Here is a 24552-nt window from a genome sequence, read left to right as displayed (position 1 = left end):
CCACATATAGTGGGTCATACCTTTAGAGCTGGAATAATTTGGATCATCTGGGTATTTTTTTAAAGGTTTGTTGCCGAGAAACCTAGTAGTATTTAGAACATTCTAGGCATTTGCTTACGTAGTACATAGTTACCTCGAATTATCTGCAAGAGCATCATGAAATATCTCTAATTTGCCAAATCAGAATTGGCTGAGATATGGCGAAATGTGCGCAGGCGCTTTCACGACCAAACCACTGTAATTTGGTCTATGCTCAGAACTTCATGAACAGAGACAAAATAACAGCAATCAGATTGCAAACTTCAAATCTTTTATTGGCCATAGCTCACCCAATCTTTGAGATACTCAACTGATTTTTCATATGCAAGTATTTCATGGTGTTCTCTTGGGCCATGTGGTCAAAACATAACAATTCTGAAATAAATTTTTATGACCAAACTCTGTTAGATCATAATGGTCGAGAAACAATTTTTCTTTACATAGCTGCAAAAAACTGAAATATATTGCCTAGATATAGAAATTGCGAATCATTCGAAGGAAACTCGGTTCGCTTCAAGACGCTTTGATCACCAATAGACGGTGAACAAGGAGCCCGTTTACCGACCGCACTTCAATATGCCTTTGAAAATTTCGTTCTCATTGCAAAGTTAATATGAAATAATTTGCCAGTCATATTTTACCCGCCTACACCAGCAATTTTGAACAGACCCGGGCCCGTAGGGATGGGGGGGGGGGCGTGGGGGTGACAATTCCCCTGGAAAAAATATTGTCGGCAAATCTGGTCTACCGTCGGAAAATCCTGTGATAATGTTGGAAAATCCTGTGATATGTCGGAAAATCCTGTGATATTCGTGAGCAAACATTGTAACCTGAGGTGGCAATAACAGTGTAATGTCATATCCACCTATCCAGCGTTTGTGTTTTTTTAATTGTTTTTTATTTATTGAGTGGTGTTTCCTTGTTGGTAACTAACATCAATTCATGAAAAGACAAAACATGACTATATAAAACTATAACGTAAACGTAATTTGTTAGCCCATCATTAACTAATATCGTGTCTTTATCGTAACTTCACTACTTCAAAAGCTTAACCTTACAATATAGGGCGTGAATATAACACGTAAAAAGACTGGGACGAGTAGGAATCCCCCAAAATGGCGTGGGCTGCGAAATATACTGACTTCACAACACTATAAAATCAAAGTAAGTACCCTCAGTTACTCGAAAATCGAAGCGATGATTGACTAACGAGAACATACTCCTTGATAAACACAATCAATTGCGTCAAAATGCCACACCCAGAAATTGATATATCTTAGACCACGCCCTATTATGTCGGCAAATTGGTGACTGGCACCCCCCTCCTCCAAGTGAAAGTGCTTAGCGACGGCCCTGTAAAGACCAATAGAGAGGAAATTTACTTTTGCTTCTTTATAAACATATATCCGAGTCTGCTATGCTTGTTTCTATACATTTTTACAAAAAGGTTTGCAAGAAGATTCAAGTGTAGTATTTAACTGTACAGCCACCTTTTGTATGTTGATGACATAATCAACGGAGAAAACCAAATGATGTGCAATTCATATCATACCAGTAGAATTTACAGGGCCTTGAGCATGAATTAAAATAAAATCAATCTCTTGAAGTCTCTTGCGCAAGCGGCATGCTTTGCCTAATACCGTACTGCATGAGAATACAAAACACAAGCAATTTCTCAAGACAGCTGCCGCTAAGCATGCCGGTTGCGCAAGAGCCTTTAAATAGCCTTGTAAATATGTGTAAGGGACCAGCTTCTAAAGTATCAAGCTTTACTCAGAGTGAAAAACCAATTAAAGGAAACTATAACCTTGCACAGAACCTGCATTGCTGCAAAAAGGTTACTGTACTTAAAAGTGATTTCACTGTTATCAAAAGGTTGTCTGCAGATGTTGCATAAGAAACGGAGGAGACACATGCTGCTAACTGTGAAAACCATCACATATCATCTTGTTAGGAATCCATAACGAAGGAAAAGTAAACGACAAGCTGGCGGAAGGCAGTTGTTGCGAAATTCGACTTTCACATAGTCTTTCGTAGAAACCAACTGGCATTTAATTGGCTGAATCCACATAACTGAGTTCAAGTTTTAATGAAATCTTACCTGTGTCTGCTGGCAATTGCTTGGCTGAATTCATATAATTTTTCACGGATATAGTACAATTTTAATTAAATCTTGCTCGTATTCTCTACAAAGTACAAAGTTTACCAAAAGAGGACGGCTTTATCAGAGAGCGGCGTTCATCAGAGAGCGGCGTTTATTAAAAGAAATATGGTAGACCGTCTTTGCGGATCTCTTCAATCTCTTTTGGAGGAGATGAGTCAATAGAAATACTTATGGTATACAAGCTACAAAGTTTAACGGGAGCTGTTAAGTTCAAAAAAGCAACGCCTCGGAATAAAGTATTTCTTGGAGGTTTGGCTGACAGCAGAAAACAATCATTATATACCCCAACTTACAAAATTCTAAAATTCAATTCTTTTCCCATATTGGGGTGTTTGGACAGCATATAGACGGGGGCACACCTATGGGATGTGTTGGATTGTCATAGAGAAAAGGGATTAAGCCTGTTGGTAAACAAATGCTGACTTTCCATTGCCACTAAAGTTAAGTCTAATTTGGACTATACTAACGTACGCCAAAGAGAAAGAGGTGGTACAATTGACTGGTTGCCAGTGAAGGAATGTAGAAACTAGCATCTGATGAAGCTTTCATTTTAGTACATACATGTTCAGCAAAAGCCAGCAAAAGCCCAAGTACATTGACTTATGGCCTAAAGTAAACATCAGAAACGTAACAGCCATTTCTGTGACGCTTATTGCGTCGTCTTGTGCTTCCAGATAGTTCCAGGAAAGATGTGGCAGAACTTCTCGATGAACTGCTGCCAGGAATTAGGGAAGCTAAGGCTTCAATGGAGTTTCAATACCAACGCGCACGTACTTATGCAAAGAGGCAAAAAGGAGACTTTTAGTTCAACACTGGAATGAAATTAGCTTTCAAATAATTTTAACTAGATATATAATCCTGTTTCGATACTTGTAAAAAGCTTGCAGAGACCAGGTGTAGAATCGCTTTCTAAATAAACTGCTTTATCGTCATTGCTGTCGCACTACACAAGTGCATGATGATGATTATTATTACTTATTAGTGTCAAGCATAGTCAAATAATGTCAAGAAGTATCAAATATATTTAGCTCAACACAGTTTTAGCGCATTTGCAGTGAATTCCAACTCACTCAGTTATCAGCACAAAGGTTGAGGCAGAACTTGGGAAAATCTACTAATGACGTCACAGAATAAGCAAACTTCAGCAAACTATATATGATACGATTATATGATACATCAATTGAAAGCTCTTGAAATGCGCATTCACATAAAACCTAGAATTGCTAAATTGTACAATTTATTTTGAATATACAGAGGATTTATGACTGTTTTACCGTTATTGGTGACGTCATCAATAACATGATACTGAGGCAAAAGTTTTTGGTCCCATCTTGGATTCTGAAACTCCTTACTCGAAAGTATTTAAAAACCATCGAGATCATCTCGGTTAGGCGAGGAATCAGACTTTTGCAGCCATAGCCCTGCCTATTCGGTGTGCTGATTTGTTGTAAATGGATTGACTATCGTGACAACGTTTTGTTAAGAGATTGATAACAAAACTTCGCGCGACAATCACTAACAGACAAAAAGTAAAAAGAGTAGGCATATAGATCGTACACAGAAAACATCGTAGGATTACTTAGCAGGGTCAAGGTCATTCAAAGAAGCTGTAAAGAGTTATTTCTAAACCAGCTCTCGACAAGTCATTTTCTTATCTAAGTTTCAGCGAGATTTTTTATTCTAATTGAAGGTCATTTCCAATTTTCCATAGCATGCAACAAAAAACGCATTGCAAAAAAGGTTCATATAGTCTTTGCAGATAAAGTTGCCTCTCAAATCAAGATGTAGTGTGTTACTAAAATAAAATTTCAATATTTCATGGTTTTTGCAAATTCATCACTGTTGAGTGGTGAAGAAAAAGATGCTATCATAGAAGAGTGTGGAAACGAGAAGAAAAATACGCTATCATAGAGCGAACCCTTGAAATCTATTCACAATCAGGAAGGTTTAAACCGTCAAGCCCTGGCAAAACGACTAAACATTTCACTGAACATTTCATTCAACTTTTTTGAACTGCGAGCTGTCTATGACGCTGTTGGGCTGTAGCAGATCTTACATAGGAATTTGCTTTTGGTTTATTTTGTTCCTTGCACAAGCAGTGGATAAAAAAAAGAATTGGATGAAGCGATGGGGAAAAAAAAGACTTTTTGGCACATTGACAACAAAGTTGACTGTGGAAGAGGACACGGTGGCGTACAACGAGATATGCAGATGTTTCATAAAGGGTCACGTAGAGACAGGAAAACCAATGAAAACAGACGAAAACCTTTGGATTTCCACGGCTAGAGCGCCTGCGCGATCACAACAAATGTTTAATTGGTGGCAAAACGACTAAACATTTGCTAAACAACACTAAACAACGCTAAACATTTTTGACCAGGATCAAACTTTGCTCAACAACACTCAACACGACTAAACAACACTAAACAGGGTGGCAAAACGACTAAACTTTTCACTACACTTTTGGCTAAACAAAAGCTGAGTGAAATGTTTAGTAAAATGTTTAGTCGTTTTGCCAGGGCTTTATTTCTAAACCAGATTTATGGACGCAGGCCTCAATAAGCATAAAAATTTAGGGCGCTTTTCTATCCACGTGACCAGATACACGTTAAGTACAAAAATTACTTGCAAACCGTCATGAAAAATTCATAACTCGATTAACTAAAAAAATGAATTTTTAAACTTGCAGCTTTTATAAACCTTTAAACAAAAACCTTCCGACGTTCAGAAAGGCACGTCTTTATCTTCTGCTCAAATTTTCTTAAACATAGAAAGTAAGTTACATAAGTTCGGCAATCTTAGGTCGGCCCAAACTCTCTGCTAAAACATCAGCTTGATTGTAGAATCAACAATGCAGGCACTTTGTCGGGTATAGCAAGTCAAAATATTCATATTAACTCTGCACTTGCTGTGCGATAAAATTCATAAAAGATAAATTTTGTCATTAAAATGGTCTTGCCATCAACAAGTTCCTGCTGTGTGATAAAACGTGCCAAATTTAATATTCGAAGGACCATTCTAAAAATAGACTTTCGAAATAGACTTCCTTTCTTGTGGAAAGTACAAGTGGTATATCAATGATTACTAAAAGACCCGCATTTGGAGAGCGGAAGCTTCTCTACTGGTTTGAAATAGCCCCACAACCTGTATTTGTTTACCAGTAGTACAGAAACATATCGCCCAGGCCCGAAATTTCGATCCCATGCCAAATTTCCCAGGTAGAAATCTAAGAAAGCATTACTTTGATGCTAACATTCACTATATTTTGTAAGAGGGGCAGCGGCGTTAATTCCGTAGAATTCCCGCTTAGATTCAAACATCAAACAATTTGCATTACAATAGAAGGCATTATAATGTTGGTTGAATTGGATGCGGTAGAGCGGTGGACATTACATGTTTGACAATAACAGTTACTCGTTCGCTCTTAAAGCAAGCTTTGAATACCACAACGACTGTGGTTGAAAAAACAAGCCACCGGCTTTGAAACGACTTTTCAGCCCGTGATTACAAACTGGCCTCTTATTCTACCTGCATGCAAATTCACTATTTATTTATGCACGATACTCGAGCACCTGACAACTCGCCCATGGGTATTGAAATGTCATCAAGCATCTGACTACATGTGTATGTTGCATTTCTACTGGCTACGGACTGTCCCAACTCAAAACTGGCACCTTCTCTACCTACTGACTGAAATATTTCCTTAGATCTGCTGGTATTAGATGCATCTAGATTGCTTTTCATCTCTCTAGCCTTATGCAAGATACTCGAGCGAGCAAAGGATAGATTTTAGCTTTGAAGTGAAGAAGCAGTGGCTTTTTATGTCATTTAAAAAGACAAAGGCGAAATTCACCAATCCAATTGAAAATCAGCAGCAAATAATATCAGTAGAACACTGAAATCGAAACAATAAACTGAAATCTTTCCTCAATCTCAACTATAAGCCATGTGTCACACGCCGAGTCATTTCTCTTGAGCGATACATCACAAATAACATCCTCTGAGAAAATGATGTCGGCAGTCTAATGGCCATGGGAAATAAAGATGAAAGGAACCTCGTAAGGGTAATTACGTGAATACGATGAAGACAAATTTGAATACGTTTGAGCAACGTGCTTTTTTGCAATATCTCACAGCATCTATTGCAAAATTTCACCAGTTCTCACAAAAAACAATATTTCACAAGTTTGGGGTGTATCTCTTTAAGCAGAGGATTACAATTTTTCATTGTAACTAGAAATATAACCGACAAAGAGCCCATTTCGCAGCCAGCATACAGCGTTGATAGCTCCATTACAGTGCTGGTAGCTACATACAACTATTGCATATTAATGTGCACACTAACTGATAACACACAAAATTTCTAACAACATTAGCATAGGGCTCAAATTTTGATTGGCTTAGAGCTTGCGCTAAGTCACGTGGTCTCTAGCGTTGCTGAGCCAATCAAGATTTTAGCCATATGCTGACAACGTTCAGAAATGATAGATCTGCACTACTGGCATCGAAGCAAGCCATCTAAGATAAGCTCATTCACTGTACTTAAGATAAACTAAGTTACCTTCAGGCAAGTAATGAGAATAAAACTCAAGCTAAATGTTAATACATACCGTCTCTCCTATCAGTGTATCAAAGGTTGTATCTCTTCCACCATCTGAAACTCTGGTTTCAGTCCTTTCAATTTTAGGTACATTGTTCGCGACCGGAAGTAAACTTATTTCTCTCATACTGGCTTGCCCACACATCAACAAATCTACTCCTGACAATTCCCCTATGGGTATTGAAATGTCACCAAGCATCTGACTACATGTGTCTGCTGCATTACAACTGGCTACGGACTGTCCCAACTCAAAACTCGCATCTTCTCTACCTACTGACTGAAATATTTCCTTAGATCTGCTAGTACTAGATGCATCTAGATTGCTTTTCATCTCTCTAGCCCGTGGAGAAAGGACGGCTATACTCTCCTCTCCCATATCCCCTGGTATATCATCTTCAAAAAACAAAAGGCTGTTTCTACTACCACTCACTTTGCTGTTTCCACTACAATTGGCTCTACTGTTACAAGACGAATGTCGTTCACAATAAAACATATGATACTTTCGCAAAGAAGATTGACCTTCATTACGAATTAGGCCACTATCTCCCTGTCCCAAAGTTGTTTGACAAGGCAGTTCATTTCTGTTTGAAACACCGAGTGGCCTGGCAAGATTATCTCTCACTGCCTGCATATCTTCCTGGCTAATTTTTCTTAGTTCATCATCAAGAATATCCATATGCACTGTGGCTACTGAAAAACAGTCTTGTGACAGAGATCTCCCTTGATCTAGAAAATTGTTCCATTTTTTCCATGTCTTTCTGCAAGGTAATTTGTCATGGCCACCGAAATGGTAGGCCTGACACGCGTTATTGAAAAAATTCTCATTGTAGTCTAGAGCGTAAAACTGTAGCAAATAACGCAAAAAACAGCAATTTTATGCGTTTTAAGTTTTTACCTTTGGTGCAGATATGTCTGGGTTATGGCAGATTGTTGCAAGACAATGGCTTTAGTTTTCAGTGGGCTAAGACTTCAAAGACAGTTGCGTCACAAAAGATGAGATATTTCAGACTATCAGGAATAACAGAATTGGATAGCAAGCCAGTCAAAATTGCCCAAGAAAATGAGGGAAATATTGTTGAAATCATCAGTTAGTATAAAGGACAGTCCATCGCCTGTATTGCAAGAATTCAGAAGATACAAAACTAACCTAAAGAGAACTTAATTGACAAAAAGGGAAAGAAGAGGCGGCAAAGAAAGTGACGATACTGGCTTCGAAGCTGACTCTAACTACCTCTCTTGAAAAGACACTAGAAGACAATAGCCTACACTACATGCAACTATTTTAAACTACTAAAATGATGACATGTACAGAAATCGATGCTACTTCAGAATATGTTATTCTTACCTCAAATCGTGGCCAGTTTTTCGGCATATCAGCGCCATGATTCTCCGACCACCAGCCAAGGTCGTGCTTGACGTTCGCATTGTAGGCTGACTGTAGCTGGTCTTTCAGTATATCACTCAACCTACGAAGACAAAGATATTATATCAATCTATCCTTTTAGGAAAAAGTATGTACATGTAAGCATGTCTGAGTTAATATGTAAACGACATATTAGGTAACTATAAACGCATACTTTTGGAAATGCCTTTTGCGCATTTTCGTGTGGATGATGGTAAAGGGTTACCTGTAAAAAGTAACATCAGAGCTTGCTACCTATATTCTAATGGGAGGCTAAAATGACAGGAGGCGTCACATTAAGCGAGAATTAACGAGCTCACAACGTTCAAGAAACACCCTTTTGTTTTTTTTGCCCCTGGATTAATTTCTGCTATACTTCCATGCATACGAACCAAAATTGCCTCGTTCAGTTTGCACACGGACTTTCTTAGAAAAATAATTAATCTTGTTTCGGAATCAACCTATCTCGAAGCAGAAAAAGCCACTGAACGATCATGATCTCTAAGATTTTGGGTGCGATTGATGGCACACATCGATATTTAATAGTTTTGTATCAATTTAAAAGAATTCATGAGCGGAAAGGACAATAAAACATAGAAATCGGCCAAAACGATGCGATAACCTCATAATGGAAATCAGGTATACGATCATTTGTTAGGTCATTTGTTAGTGTTGATGTAGCACATGGAATTCTCCGTTGCCAACCACTGTTATAAACAATCATGTTGCTACAACATAACCTCTTTTATCCTTGTTTTGAATCACTAATGAGTAGGAAAATGGTTTAATTCGCTAATTACAGATTAATCTTTTACACGTTTTTTATAAAAGTTTGTTTAGAAATATAATTGTGTGACAGTTGAACCCTGTAATCATGGAGTGTGCATCATAAAGCTCTTGAAGTTGAACTAGCATGAATGCATATATGAATTATAATTCATATATGTCTTCGAACCTACATATGGGGTAAAAAATTACCCCATAATGACATAGGGTTACATTGACAGGCTAAACGCACTGTAAACGATCAAGCGGATCAGTATCTTCTGTTCATTACAAGCGTAAATGATTGTAAAGACTTACGTGGGGACGAAGCCTAAGATTGTGGAGCTGTCTAGTTTCCATACTGCTTGACCTGATGACGTAATTAGTTTACCCTAAACCTAAACCTAAACCTAAACCTAACCCTAACCCTAACCCTTTACTTGAAATAATTAATCATACTAATTTATGACTATTAATCATGCTTATTGATGACTATCAGGTCGAGCAGTATGGAAACTAGACAATTCCTAAGATTGTAAGGTTAACGTGAGGACGAGGCCTAAGATTGTCACGTAAGTTGCAAAAATTGACGCTACAATTTTTGAACTGATTCTCACTTGCGAATTGATTTGTCGATCCTTTTTAAAACAAAGTTATATAACTCAAGTCCGAATTTGTGGCAAGAAGACATTGCCCAAAAACTATCAACCGGGCATAAACGTTTCATTATGGCTGGTTTGATTAAACATGATCTCTGAAATTCACGAGCCCATGAAATACCTTGTGTATCAAACTAATTAGGTAACAGTGTGTTTTCTCATTTCTTGGAACTTCATATTAGCAAAAAGTTAACATAAGAAACAAAGTTACTTTTGAAACTGCAGACATGCCAGTCAAAGTTTCAAAAGCAGTATTCAAAAATATAGCTGTGATGTACTGTGTCCGTCTGGTTTCGCAAGAAGCTCCTTAAAGCTATAGTTGTGTCCGCTCACCTGGAGGGATTGGCGCCAAATTCACACTTTGTCATTAATTTTAATGTAACAGCCCAGGAAGAAGACAAAAAAGTTTCACTTAATATGGTAAATTCCAAGAAACACATCTGTAAAAAGGCCTCTTTATATAATAAATAATGCATTAAAACGGAAAAATTCGACTTGATTAGCGGGTGAAAACCCACTGTTTTACAACTTCATATAGGGTTTATCAAGGAATACTTTTGAAATCAAATCAGCCATTGACTGAAATATGAGGGTTTTTGGAAAAATCCTTTTGCGACAAAATTCGGACTTGAGTTAAACAACTCTCTGCAATTACAATCACTTTTTGAGGACACGTGAAAGCCATGCAGGCGGAGAGCTTTGTGATAAAAAGGAAAAAGAGTTAAAAAAACGTGGGTGAGTCGAAAACGCACATAAAATATATTAAAGTGAATAGAACAAGATAATTTGATAATGCTTATTTTAAGCGAACATGCCTTCCGCCAACACGAAGAAAGCGTTTGAGAGAACCCTTAACAAGAAGATTTGAAAACAGCTTTCAAAACCGAAGAAATAAATGGAAGATCACACGCAATTGCGTGGGCCGTATAAAAACACAAGGTCATAACCCCGATGTTCATAGTTTACGCTCAGTTTCTTTTGAGAAAGAAAAAGCTGACGTTTGGCAGCCATTTGAACGTGGTTTCTGATGTGACAAAACCGGAGCGGTACGGCTAGGCACTCATCATTTTTTTTCACCAAAATATTTATCATGAAATCGTTATACGGAACCTAAAAGATGTCCTTTCTAGCTGACTCCAAGCATCGGCAGAGCAACAGTCCGAGACTAGATTGGTAACATTTGGTATACCTCAAGGGTCATGATTCGGAACACTTCTATATATCACGTCTACCTGAGGACTTTGAAAAATGTTGCAAGTTCACTAAGGCTAGTAATAATGCGGACAACACGCACAGTATATTTACATCTAATAACATTGGAGATTTTATTATAAAAGAAAGATATAAATGCCCTTTACCTGCTAAGGGTATCCGGGATAGACTCCCTAAATAAAGTTAAATACAATTCAGCATGATAGAGCCTTTTCTATTATTGCTAAGCCAGACTAAGAGAAAATTCGCCTCATAATAGACTGCCTGTTAAACAACGTATACAATTTGATCGATCTATTATGCTATGCAGAAATAATCAAAAGGCATTGTCCTAAAATCGTTTGAGATAAATATCATCAAAGGATTTAACACTTCAACTGTAAAACAAGCATTTGGAGACTTGAACGACTGGAAGGATATTCCCATCAATATCAGAGAGCTCCCTGAGCTTGCTGGAGTTAAAAAGCAATTAAAAGTTTAACTTGGTAGAGCGGCTTTTATGCAAATATGCTATTATAATTACATCATAGTTTTTGCTTTATACATGTCTTCGTGTAGTTATGGTATATAAATTTGTTTCTAGCACCAAATTGGTATGCTGAGGGGATTTTGCTTCCAATAACTTTTTATGCAAATGGCATGGAATGGAATTGAATGGAATCGGAATGAAATCGGAATGGAATCGGAATGGAATCGGAATGGAATGGAATTGAATGGAATCGGAATGCAATCGGAATGGAAAAGAACGGAATGGACTAGGAAAGAATGGAATAGAACGGAATGGAATAGAATGGAATAGGAAGGAATGGAATGAAATGATATGCAATTAAGTGCAAGCCTCTCCCAGCCAAGTCCAGGCAACAACAGATGGTTTAAAAACCAATGTTTTCAGCAAGGGGAGCTTGAGTGTATCGAATCAATTCTTATTTTTCATTAAAAGCTTTTCAACCCTTTTGAAAAACTTGACCCAGTATTGAGTTGAACCTTTGTTGAACCATATCCAAATCAAATTGAACATGGCAAGTAGATGGGAAGCATAACTGTGCGATTCTCACTCTGTGACAGATGCTTCGAAAAAAGCCGTATTTGAAATGATATTCAAGCGTTAGAGATGAGACGAAACATTTAAAACCTTACCGTGAGTCGTCAGTTACGTTGAGACTCTTGTGATATTCCACAAGCATTTCCTGAAGAAAGTGCAACTTTCTTTCCTCCATACGTTGACATTTATCGAATATTTTTATCATTTCGTGCTCATACGCAGTGTTTAGTGGCTCTATCCGCGCCAGTTTCTCCTCGTACTTTTTCCTCATCTTTGCCATACTGTTTTCGCTTTTATTTGCCGTATCCTCAAGCTTTCGTATTTTCTCCGCAGGGATATTGTCGTCTTTTGTCGCTGCGCTAACTGCTTGGGTGGCGTTATTGTATGATTTACATGCAGAATGGTAGTTTCTTTTCGCACGCTGTACTTTTCCGTATGCCTCGGCCCAGGGCTTTTGCGCCTTAGCGAATTCTTCCTCAGCCTAGGGGCGAATACAACGATATTTCAATTATATAACATAATGAAAGACCTTTTAAAGATGGACTGTTGTTGAAAAACATTGAAGATTGAATCAAAAGAAAAGCTGACATTGGGGCAAGCAAAGTTAGGCAGATGATTTTTCAGGGGAGAAAACCAATAAAATACAACTAACAACGCTTGTGAATACAACGAAATTTCAATTATATAACATAATGAAAGACCTTTTAAAGATGGACTGTGTAGGAAATTGTGAGCGCTCCTTCCTATTTACCTCTCTCTCTCTCTTTCTTTTGTATATAGTTGTTGTTGTTGCGATTGCACTCAGTTGAATAGAAGAATTCTTGCTTACTAACTCGAAAGGAACAACGTGAACTATATCTCTCAAAGAACTCTCGATAGATGCGAACGCCAATCACGAGGAAAGAAGATCGATGGAACGATTCACATAAAGAACAATATTTAGAATATTACTAAATCAAGACCTTATTGGATAGAGGTGACTTCGTTAAAATTCTTAGGTTATTTCTTCTCTCTGGACGTTAATTCTTCTCTCTGATTAATAATTCGTGGTTGTTTATGTCATTATATTCACTTATGTTTATACTTTATCTTGCATTTTAATTCGAATAAGAAATTATACAGTCCTCTGACTTTGATATAGAATTTGATCTTCAAGACGAATGAACCTATATGGTAATCCTAACCTGCCAAGTAAATAGATCTTAACTGTTTACATCTTAGTAGTGATTCCTGGCAGGTAATTCTCTATAGACTGTTGTAGAAAAACATTGAAGATTAAATCAAAAGAAAAGCTGACATTGGAGCAAGCAAAGTTAAGCAGATGATTTTTCAGGGGAGAAAACCAATAAGATACAACTAACAACGCTTGTGAATACAACGAAATTTCAATTATATAACATAATGAAAGACCTTTTAAAGATGGACTATTGTAGAAAAACATTGAAGATTAAATCAAAAGAAAAGCTGACCTTGGAGCAAGCAAAGTTAAGCAGATGATTTTTCAGGAGAGAACACTGATAAGATACAACTAACGACGCAAATAGCTAAGCCATTAACTGAAAAACATCACATGACATGAACGCTAGTCAATAGTAGGAAAGCACAGTGAAGCAAGCTTTCTTTGTAAACAAAGACATTAAACTTTCACTTGTGCGACCTGAGAAATAAAACCTTCCAATACTTAACACGACACGAAGTTCAATTAGAGGCAAAAGTTTTTCAAAAATCCCATTCGGTATCGATATAAAATGCTTGGTTTTTTGCATAACAGGACGAGCTAGTTAAGCATAGCAGACTTTAAGAGCGTAAAAGAAAGCTAAAGAATGAGGTGGGTGGGAATTGCCTTATGCAGAAGAATACAAATTCTGCCGTTTAAAATCGCTGGCCTGGTTATCGATCTCCAAAGTTGAAAACAAACAAGTCAACGCCGAGACGAAATGGCGTCTCACTTCGATTTAACCCCCCCCCCCCCCCCCCCACCTTATTCATTATACCCCCTCGAAAAATGCATCCTCGTTGGAAAGGGACATTTATCCGATTAAACAACAAACACACTTTGAGATTGCCGATTAGAGCTTTAAAATCTTTCACCTCAAAATGTAATACTTTAATAAAAACATACAACTATTTGATATTTCCGACAATATCAGAACTTTTCCGGACTTTACAGAGAGGTTTCTCGCCCCCTCTCCCTCTGACCCCCTCTAGGAAAGAGTAGATTCAAGACAAAAGATGGATATTTTTGGGCAGAATCAGAAACAGCCTGTGTTCCAGACCCCAAACTTGAAAGTAGAGGGTCTGTGTTAGCGAAAGCAAAATCGCGTACGAGCGTTTCCCAGAATATCTGAGAAATTAATTATGCAAAAAATGATGCGGCATTCGCATGACAAAAGTAGACAACAGCGTGAACAAAGCGTAGTTTGCCGGGGCAGTTTATACATTCAAGTAGCAAAAAGTAATTTGTGCAAATTCAAAGATTCTATTTATTTTGTCAGACAATGGCACAATGATGCCTGAAAGCATTGAATATATCATGAAGCCTAGATAATTGTCGCCCGGCGCGAGGATAGACACTTCAAAAACCGGAGGATGAATTTTTATCAAAACACACGCTGGTCGTTAAAAATTCATTTTTAAACATCAGAATTTCAGATATCAAACAATGAACTTAGAAGACGTGTTTATAGCAAAGCAATCACTATCATAATGAAAAAAATTGATGAAAAGTACAAGGCATAGGCCTAGGCCTACTGCCTCACATTGCTAAAAAAATAAGTCCACTCAGTTAGGCACCCTTGACCAGATCAATGATAAATTTTTACTAGTCTTTAGCAATTTCCACTGTCTGTAAACTTGCGTTTATAACCAGATATCATTTTCTACGGCTTGAAGCCAAAGTGTCTTTTATACTTTTCGGTTTCCATTTCTTATCGCTACTCCGAAAGACATTTTTTCCTTCATCGTATCCACCAGATCTTGTCCCAAAAAATCCTTCTTTACATTAAACTGAAGCCAAACTAGAAAATAAACATCTTCTATCATGCAAAACCAAATGTCTCTTCAAAGCAAATCGATTGGTTGCCAAGTCAATTTTACTTCGATTGCTGCATGCGGTAATGAAGTGTCCCAACGGAGATCTTCAACATCAAATACCAAAGCAGCGTTTTCAAAATTTTTCTTCATCACCATCATCATCATCATCATCATCATCATCATCATCATCATCATCATCATCACCATCACCATCATCATCATCATCATCATCATCATCATCATCATCATCATCATCATCATCATCATCATCATTACCATCATCGTCATCATCGTCATAATCATCATCATCATCATCATCATCATCATCATCATCATCATCATCATCATCATCATCATCATATCATCATCATCATCATCATCATCATCATTACCATCATCGTCATCATCGTCATAATCATCATCATCATCATCATCATCATCATCATCACCATCACCATCATCATCATCATCATCATCATCATCATAATCATCATTACCATCATCACCATCACCATCATCATCATCATCATCATCATCATCATCATCATCATAATCATCATTACCATCATCGTCATCATCGTCATAATCATCATCATCATCATCATCATCATCATCATCATCATCATCATATCATCATCATATCATCATCATCATCATCACCATCACCATCATCATCATCATCATCATCATCATCATCATCATCATCATCATCATCATCATCATCATCATCATCATCATCATCATTACCATCATCGTCATCATCGTCATAATCATCATCATCATCATCATCATCATCATCATCATCATCATCATCATCATCACCATCACCATCATCATCATCATCATCATAATCATCATCATCATCATAATCATAATCATCATTACCATCATCGTCATCATCGTCATAATCATCATCATCATCATCATCATCATCATCATCATCATCATATCATCATCATCATCATCATCATCATCATCATCATCATCATCATCATCATCATCATCATCATCATCATCATCATCATCACCATCAGCATCATCATCATCACCATCATCACCACCATCATCATCATCATCATCATCATCATCATCATCATCATCATCATCATCATAAATCAGGTGATAATATCATTTACTGGATAGGACAAGAGAAAGTTGAGAAAACTTCCAAACCCTTTAAGCACGCCTTTGAACAGATCACAGTCTTAAAAGAACATCTGCGGAACAAAGTGGCAACTGGAATTCATTTCTTGAGATTCGGGAGGTTATGCTAATAGAAGCAGGTACAAACATTCTTGTGTAACTAAGAAATTTTTCGTAGTAGGGGAGCTTTGTAAACAAAGCACAAATTAGACCAGCTGACCAAAGGTAATCCGAAAACCCTGAATAATTTTTTAGCTTAAACATGCATACTCGAACATGCACTTCAGATTAAGGCTGAAGATCTGCAGATTATTCGTAAATAAAAAGGTTCTTATGATTTTTACAAAGCGGTATTCGAAGATGCTAACATCTACAAATCCATTGACAAAATAACAAGATTTTGCTATACCAAAGATTGGAAACTAGCGTGACTTGCATCCTATAATGTGTTAGAAACATCACCACTTTCTGGTGAAAATATCACACTTTAATCTTAATGTAATCGTTTCTACCAGATATTAAAAAATGTTGAAACGTGAGGATTGCGGTTATCCAATCACTGGAGCCTTGTGAATAATTTTCAATGTCAGTTAAGAAGGGGATATACATTTTTGGTAAGAAGCTCTACAATTAAAACGCTATAGGCTAGCTGGATAATTTTCCAGAATTATGGTGTATAAACAAACTGCATAAAGGTGAGTCTCATAACTGATCTAGATATGAGAGGGATAGGATAAGAGTGTAGCGTGTGATCATTTTCATTCCTCTTGTGTTTATGAAGAGTTGTACTTTACAAGTTCATTTATTTACTGCCATTAAATGTTATGAAGTGACAGAAACACTTCAAAATACACAAACTGTGCCTAAACAAACAATTCGAAATACAAATAGTTTTACAGTTTTACTGACAATTGAAGATCAATTTTTCTCCCTTCACTTTGAAAGGGACCTCATATTTGAGCAGCATCTTAGGCCTAGTACTCAAGAAATACGCGTTATAAATTTGGCTCATTCCCTGTCACGTTTGAACCAATCTCGGACCAACGCATGGCACTTACAACATTTGGCATTTAACAATGCTCTTCTAACTTCAACTCACTAGTGACAGCAGTATATTGGAAATCATGTTAAACCTTGTCTTCAAGACAATACAATGAATTCTTCGAAAACAAAAACCTATCGCTCTTCTCAGCTGCTGGGCCAATTCTGATACAAAAAGTCCATTTCCTCGATACCATCTGCGCTATTTTTTTGGTCAAAAATTTTTATCGCTCAAAATATTCAGCACTGACGAAAAATCGTAGCAAAGCTCTTCACTATTTGAAAGAGGAATGTCTTGCTCACAAACATTGATAATATAAAGGGGACATGTTATACGAGCAAGATATAAGTGAAACAATATCGCGTGTTGTCAAAAAACTCATTTAGTTGTCACAAAACATCCGCGTTATCTTCAACAATTATTTCGTTTTCTGTCAAACTTTCATTGTAGTCAACATTTGATATCTTTGCTTTATTTTTTTTCTTCATCCGGCACTTTTTCGTCCACTTTGTGATTTTCTTAAATAACCTGCAAGATACGTTTGCTTTTCATATGCTATGGTGATTTTAGACGCAATCTTGAGGTGATTGTGAAAGCTTTCGAAATGGTAGGCAAAATCGCAGTTGGGAGAATGGGAACTCCTAATGAGGACCCCTTGAACATTTTCGACTTTTTGTGTTAAATCAAGAGGATTATAGACTCTAGTAAGCTTAATATGTTAAAAATCCCATTTAAAATGAAATGAGTATGTTTTTGTCCATGTTCTTTTACAAAATCGTCCGAAATTTGTAGCAAAACTTTCGAAAATAATTTGTCCGAAATTTATTCGTCCGGATGTTTCTGGGTTTAATGTACCACAGACGCTCAGTGAAAATACCAACCTTCATCCTGCGACTAAAATTTCACCAATTCTAGTTGTTTAGAACAGTAGATATTACAATCTTGAAATTGGTGAAGCATTGAACACGAAAAGGGATGGCAGCCTTGAATAGGCTAACAGGACTGAAGGAAAAAGATATACGTGAGCTCAGAGAACAAACCCAGACCCAACTCATGAATGCCAACATAACACTCTGAAACAATCCAACTCAATAACGACAGGTAAAACAATCCAACTCAATAACGACAGGTAAAACAATCAAGCTCGTCAATGACAGGTAAAGCAAAATTGAACAAAAGAAGATAGACAAAGGCAGTCCTAAGTCACTACACTAGAGAGGACTGCAACGGATATTCTTTCAGCTTACATGAAATGGCTATGAAAGATATCATACCTCTTTTGTTTCCTTCCAATAACCCATGAAGTGCTTGTGATAAGTTTCGCTTTTCCATCTTTTTATGCTTTCTAAAACCTGATTATGCAGCTTTCCAACACAATCCATATGAACCTTGGCTCTCTCTTGTGCTTCTCGAATAACCCCTGTAACTGCATTTTTCATAGTTGCATATAAAGGTCCATTTTCAACCTGTTTCTTCCATTTCTCCTCCCAAGCAGTAAGTTTGCGTGCGTACTTTGCCTCGATTTCAGCTCTTTCATTTACCATGCGGACCATTTCATCACAGATAATAGCGCCGTCATCTATTCGTTTTACCGCCTTTTTGTAGTTGCCTAAAATGAATATCAATCAAAGCAATGTGAGAATTCTTGTATAAGCGAATCCTTGTTAAAAAGAAACTATCGCTAAAGGGATGCTACAGCTAAAAAGATGAAATAGAGAAGTCATTCAGAAATGTTTTCGATTAGAAGCTTTTATGCACTTATAAAAGGTTAAAACACAACAAATACATTCACGATATTCATGGGCTATACATAAGCTATCCCACGGGTGGCCATTTTATATGAAACACATATACCTAAGAAACAAACAAATGTCAAATGGTTATAAACGAAAAGGTTATAAACCATTGTCAAAAAGTTATAAATCAAATGAATTGCGATTTTGAGGGATACATGTACTCTCTCTTCAATCCAAGCGTTCTATTTGGAAAATAGCTTATTGCTAGATTTAAGTTTCCCTATTGCTCTTCAAAAGCAAATTATTATGTCTGTATACAAATGAAGGACAAGATATTCATGATGGTATCCTAAGAACATCTACAAATTTCAAGTACTACTTCTAAATTGCCATCATTGAAAGAAATAGTCAGGTGATTCTGAAGCACCTTATATGGCTAGGATTTAGCCTGATGACATTGTGGCAAGAGCAAATCTTTACAAATAAATAAACAGAGGCTTAAAAGGTTCTTGGGAAAATAAAGCTACTTGATGATGAGATCTAAGTATTGTAGCAAGCAAAGCACTTATATAAACACTGAAAATTGAGATATGGTTCTGAAAAGTGACTATCAGACACTGAATAATTAAAGGAATAACAGATTAAGCAAAGAACACATAGCGCAACAAGCAATGGGAAACGCATGCTTGAAGCCTTTCCAATCAATAAGATTATCCAGGTTAGCAGAAAATGATAATGTCATGCTGTCACATTTTCGACAAATTTTTTAAACAACCAGGCAAATGAAAGATGTACTTGAGGCTTAAAAAAGCCATTGCCAGGGAAAATCTATTCACAAAAATGATCAAATTGATACATTTGCTTGGCAACAGGTTTATAAATTGATTGTAATCTTTGCTTCTTTATCATTCAAAACACAACTCTCTACTTGTGACCAGCACACATAGGACTGCAGGTTCTTTTTTGACAAGTCAAACAGCAGCCTTTTTAAAACGAAGCTAATTTTGATAAGGGTCTCAAATATGATGTTTTTCTATATACAACTTTTTTTGTACAAACGATTTAAGTTAAATTTAAATACTAGCTAAAAAATTTGTTCACTAATTGCAAAGAACATGGAAAAACTTAACATGGAAAAGCTAATATAAATACTAGTCAAAGACTGCCAGTAAAGATGTTTGTAGACAGAGCCTGCTCCCCAGCTCCAGGAAAAAATTTGGTTCATAATTATTGGTCCTACTTTCATGACATTATAGCCTTCAGCTTGAAAAATCAACAGCTTTCTTGGCAAGGAGGATACAAGATAGGAAATCATAAAATGAACACATTTTTCTTAGATGAACAGTTAACAAACAAACAAAATACAAATGTACTTTTGCAAAAGTACAAATGCCAATTGTAGTCCTATGTGGGGTGAGGATGGCAAGGCACCACTTTGGAAGGGTTGGTACCACACAAGGGTTTGGGGATCAATCTGATCTTTTACTAACACCCTCTATTTAACACCTTAACTTGAACCTGAACCATTTCAATGGACTGACCACTGAGCTATGAACCTCAGTTTAATGGCAAAAACACTCTTCCAGAATATGATGAAAATAGAATAAAACTTACTCTTACAATAGGGATAGCAAAAATTTCAGAAGTGCTTCAGTTAATTTTAGCAAGGATAAAGACATACCATAAATCCTCTAATAAGCTCCCTTGGGGCCTATTAATGTAGGACAATTCTGCAATTTGGACTAATTTGAGGGAGGCTTATTGGAGGAAGGCCTTATCAACATCATCTACAAGTTGCCATTTGAGTGGCTCATTTTAATTTTCTTTGCAATTTAACCGGCTTCTCATCAGATATCATCAAAAAGTATAAATGAAAGCAAACAAATATTTATATTCAATCCAGAATATTGATACTTTTATTGCCTTCTACAGACTTTTGCCAATGCCTCATCTATTTGAAAATGGTGTTCTTTTTGTTGTTTTTATAAGATGCAAGTTGTCCGAACAAACTATATTGGTCTACAAATGCATTTTGCTAAAAAGGCTTTGATGAACCACAAATTAAAAAAGTCAAAAGTGCAATTTTTCTAACACATGCTGTTCAAAATTACTCACAATGTTTGTTTGTTTGGTGACAAAATCTAGAAGTTTAGACCTAAGTATTTACAAAAAAGCTTGACCAAGAATGGTTATATCTTCTCTGGCAAAAATTGGCTTTAGGTGAATAAGAAATAACAATATGGCAAAAGGTTAGAGCTTTGTAATAGCATTAACTTAATATATCACAATATGGTCAAAGGATTGACATAAGTTTTATTGAAGCAATTTTTGAGATCCAAATCCAAAACTCTGAAAGGAACTAACTATAGCATAAAAACATTGTATGCTGAGTAAAAGAAACAAAACCTGGAAAAATTTGTGAAGGAACTGCAAATAAACTTATTGCAAAGTACAAAGTAGCGTGAAGAGAACCAAGTGCTGAAGCTTACAAACAATAGTTCAAATAACAACCAAAGACATACTCTGTGTGTCAATATGTCATTATGAATAAGCTTCTCATCTCAATGAATTAACACAAACCATTCCTCCAGATTCTTTTACATATTATACCCACATTCAATGCAATCTTAAAAGGGCCAATAAGACTATTTGCAGCTTTTATTTTTTAACAGGGCTAATGATTTGAAGTTGTCAATTCAGCATACTTTTCAATATGGAATTATGGTTTTTTACAAATTTCAATTTAAATGTTGTTTTCACATAATATAATTTATGTTTGACCATAATATAGGCCTCAGGCTATGTAACTATATCATTGCACAACAGAACTTGTTAATATGCATTCAAATTTAACAGGTAAGTTGTATAGATCTTTTGAGTAAATAATTTATTGATTTATTTCTTTCTCTAATTCAATATAGCAATTTTTGCCATCAAGAATATAGTAGCTTTTCAATGCAAAGCTAAGGCAATTTTTCTTTTCTGTAAGTTTTTTGTTGTAGTACAAAGGTACACCAAGCCTTTACCACAATTGCTACACCAAATTAATATGTGGTAAGCCATGCCAAATTGCTCTGTGCTAGGCCATTGCTACCCCAAATGTACACCATTGCTATGCCAACAGGTAGGCCAACCTTGATGCCAAAAGATATGTCAATGGCATTGGCCATGTTTTGTTGCAACCCTGATTTTCATAAGCTTTTGGACAGTATTCGTTGGTTCCCTATGGTTATAACAAGCTCTAAAAATGACATTACAAATTGTTCCCTATCTGTGTTTTAAATTATCACAAACCAAATGATGACATAATCTGACAGTTCTCTCCATTTCTAATTGTCCTAATCATGTTACATTGTGTGAGATGATAAATTGAGATTTATCCTGCCAGTAAAACAATAAGTTAATCTGATTCTAGTCACCTTGAAAGAAAGATTTCCGCAACCATTTCTACAAGGTGACTAATATTAAAAGCTAATTGCGAAAATATGTCAACCACATGTATTTGGTGTCAGGTTTCGGGTTTGTGTTTACATGTAAGGAGAGGTGGACTAGGCCAGGAAACATACCAAGGATTATTTTGCTAAAATACCACGAATTTATTTTTTTCGAATGTGTTTCAAACTCAAAAAGCCACAAATACCTGTGTGAAAGGCCAACCATTGAAAGGTTGAACCAATATTTGGGCGGAGGCTGTCTTGGCTAGGCCAACCGAAAAATCCGACAACATTTTTGTGTAGATACAAAATGTTCCTCGAAAATACACGAGATTGATACTAAAGACAAATTTCTTATACCATGATCCTCAAGGACTTGTGTAATTCTTGTTAAAATATTTAGGTAAAAAAGTTTGGTGTTTGATTCAACTTCCTATCAGGCCTTACGTCCCATTAGGCGTTTCGCTAGCTTTCAACTGTATAGATAAGCTTTTAAGATCTTCCTGCAAAATGCTGAAAACGTGTTAGTTGTTTCTAATGAGCCTTGGTAATGAAGATAGCGAAAAACAAATGTTGGTTATCATTTTGGTAAACTTTTTGGTATTCACCTTTAAGCAAATAACAACGGCAACACCAACCAACACAACAATAGGCCTAAGCTATTACTGAACAGAATCTACTCATTAATATGTTGCTTGAAGAATTGTTAACAACCGCCATCATGTCTACAACAAAACAAAAATCGTTCTTACCGATATCCCAGAAAAGTTCTTCAGTTGTTGAGCCAGCCATGCCGTTTTCGCTGCTGGCGCTGGGCCTACCACGTTTAGATCTACGGCTACTTCCACGCATAATGATGACCAGCTCACCTTGACAATAATATGCAAATCGCAGACAAGGCAGAAATCCGTTATTCAGGGAGTGTGTAAAAATATCCGCAGATTTGTTCCAAAATAAAAAATCTTATCTCTTTAAAACTAGGTTGAGGTTTAAGGAGCACTCTGTCCCACATATCACTTTGCCTGTATAACTTACATCGGCGGTGGTACATATGAAATTCAACACTATGCTATGGCCCATCCCCGTTCCATCCGTATAGCAACACAGGGACATCTGTAGTCAATTTGTACCCAGATTACAGCAACCAAACTTTATTTAATAAGAATGCGGATTATAAGAACACCGAGGCCCCACTTGTCACAGATGAATATTAACAACGCAAGCAAATGAACAACATCAGTCGAAAAAACTCAGTGTTTTTTAAATTTACTAGTTTCATTTGTATTTCTCTTATCTCATTCTTACTGTTATTCAGACCAAAATAAATAAATTGTAATCGTCAAATCACGTCAACTGGGCACATTGCTTTGATAGCTCTATCTTGAGTTTTTCTATGTGTCCGTCAGTAGGTTGTTGTTTTTGTAATTTGGGGTCTAATAAGTGAATTATGAACAACTATCTTAAATGACGTAACATGTAATTAATAAATTTGCTGAAAAAATATTTTCAGTTTGAGTTTGATTTTGAGTTAAATACCATGGAGACTGTTGGCTTATGATTTCTAAAAGTCTACAGTATTAGCTTTAAGAAAAATCAATTTTGGAACGAAGAACATTCAAGCCTAAAATTATGGAAAAATAACTACATCGAGCCTCGGGCGAATTCATCTGGTTTTTGTAAAAAAGGTACCGGTAACGATATATTGCATAGAAAACGAACTGTTATGTGAATTTGCACAGATGGCTATTAAGTCTAGTGGCAGTAGACAAAACTTTCTTGCTAGACTTTTCACCTCTGGTTACAAAGGCGACATTAATTTATTTTTCTAATCTATGGCAGCAGCAGAGCTTGAAAAATCAGGCTGAGCTTTCTTTGTGAGCATAGGTTAGAGAATATTCATCACATCTGGAATAATCGTTAAGGGTCTTACAGGGCTCGATTAGGGTAACTATATATTGCGTAGGGGACAACAAAAAACATCAATGTACCAAGATCTAATTCTCTGATTGTAGAAACACAGTCACATCTGTGGTCAAGATTTACCCAGATTACCTTTTAAAAAGTTCCACAGGGTACAATGCAAATTACCCTTGGTACCAGGCAAGAATGTAGTGGTGGGGGCTCAGGGGGTGCATCCCCCTTGTTAAAACTTTCGAATGAAATTGGGGGGCTCACCACAGGTCAGCCATTGACGACTAAACCAGAAATGAGAAAAACAACTGATAGATTTAAAAGCATTGCCTTTTTGTGCATGAAATGTACACAAAGTTTGTCATATTTC

At 36.6% G+C, this 24552-nt stretch overlaps 1 protein-coding gene across 1 annotated transcript in view; it reads right to left on the bottom strand.

Annotated features, from left to right (window-relative positions):
- LOC135695716 (protein kinase C and casein kinase substrate in neurons protein 2) overlaps positions 1-23355 on the bottom strand; it is a 31321-nt gene extending 7966 nt beyond the window's left edge. The window contains exons 1-4 of the mRNA XM_089108909.1: positions 23024-23355; positions 18376-18710; positions 11979-12364; positions 8149-8269 (exon numbers count right to left, since the gene is read on the bottom strand). Of these exons, the coding sequence (XP_088965035.1) occupies positions 8149-8269; positions 11979-12364; positions 18376-18710; positions 23024-23123 (942 nt within the window). The 5' untranslated portion in view covers positions 23124-23355. The remainder of the gene's footprint in view (positions 1-8148; positions 8270-11978; positions 12365-18375; positions 18711-23023) is intronic.
- Positions 23356-24552: the final 1197 nt, after the last annotated feature.

Source organism: Rhopilema esculentum, chromosome 2 (assembly GCF_057945365.1).
Source record: "Rhopilema esculentum isolate cy_ngs chromosome 2, ASM5794536v1, whole genome shotgun sequence".
Classification (NCBI taxonomy): domain Eukaryota; kingdom Metazoa; phylum Cnidaria; class Scyphozoa; order Rhizostomeae; family Rhizostomatidae; genus Rhopilema; species Rhopilema esculentum.
This window is presented reverse-complemented; position numbering and strand designations above follow the sequence as displayed.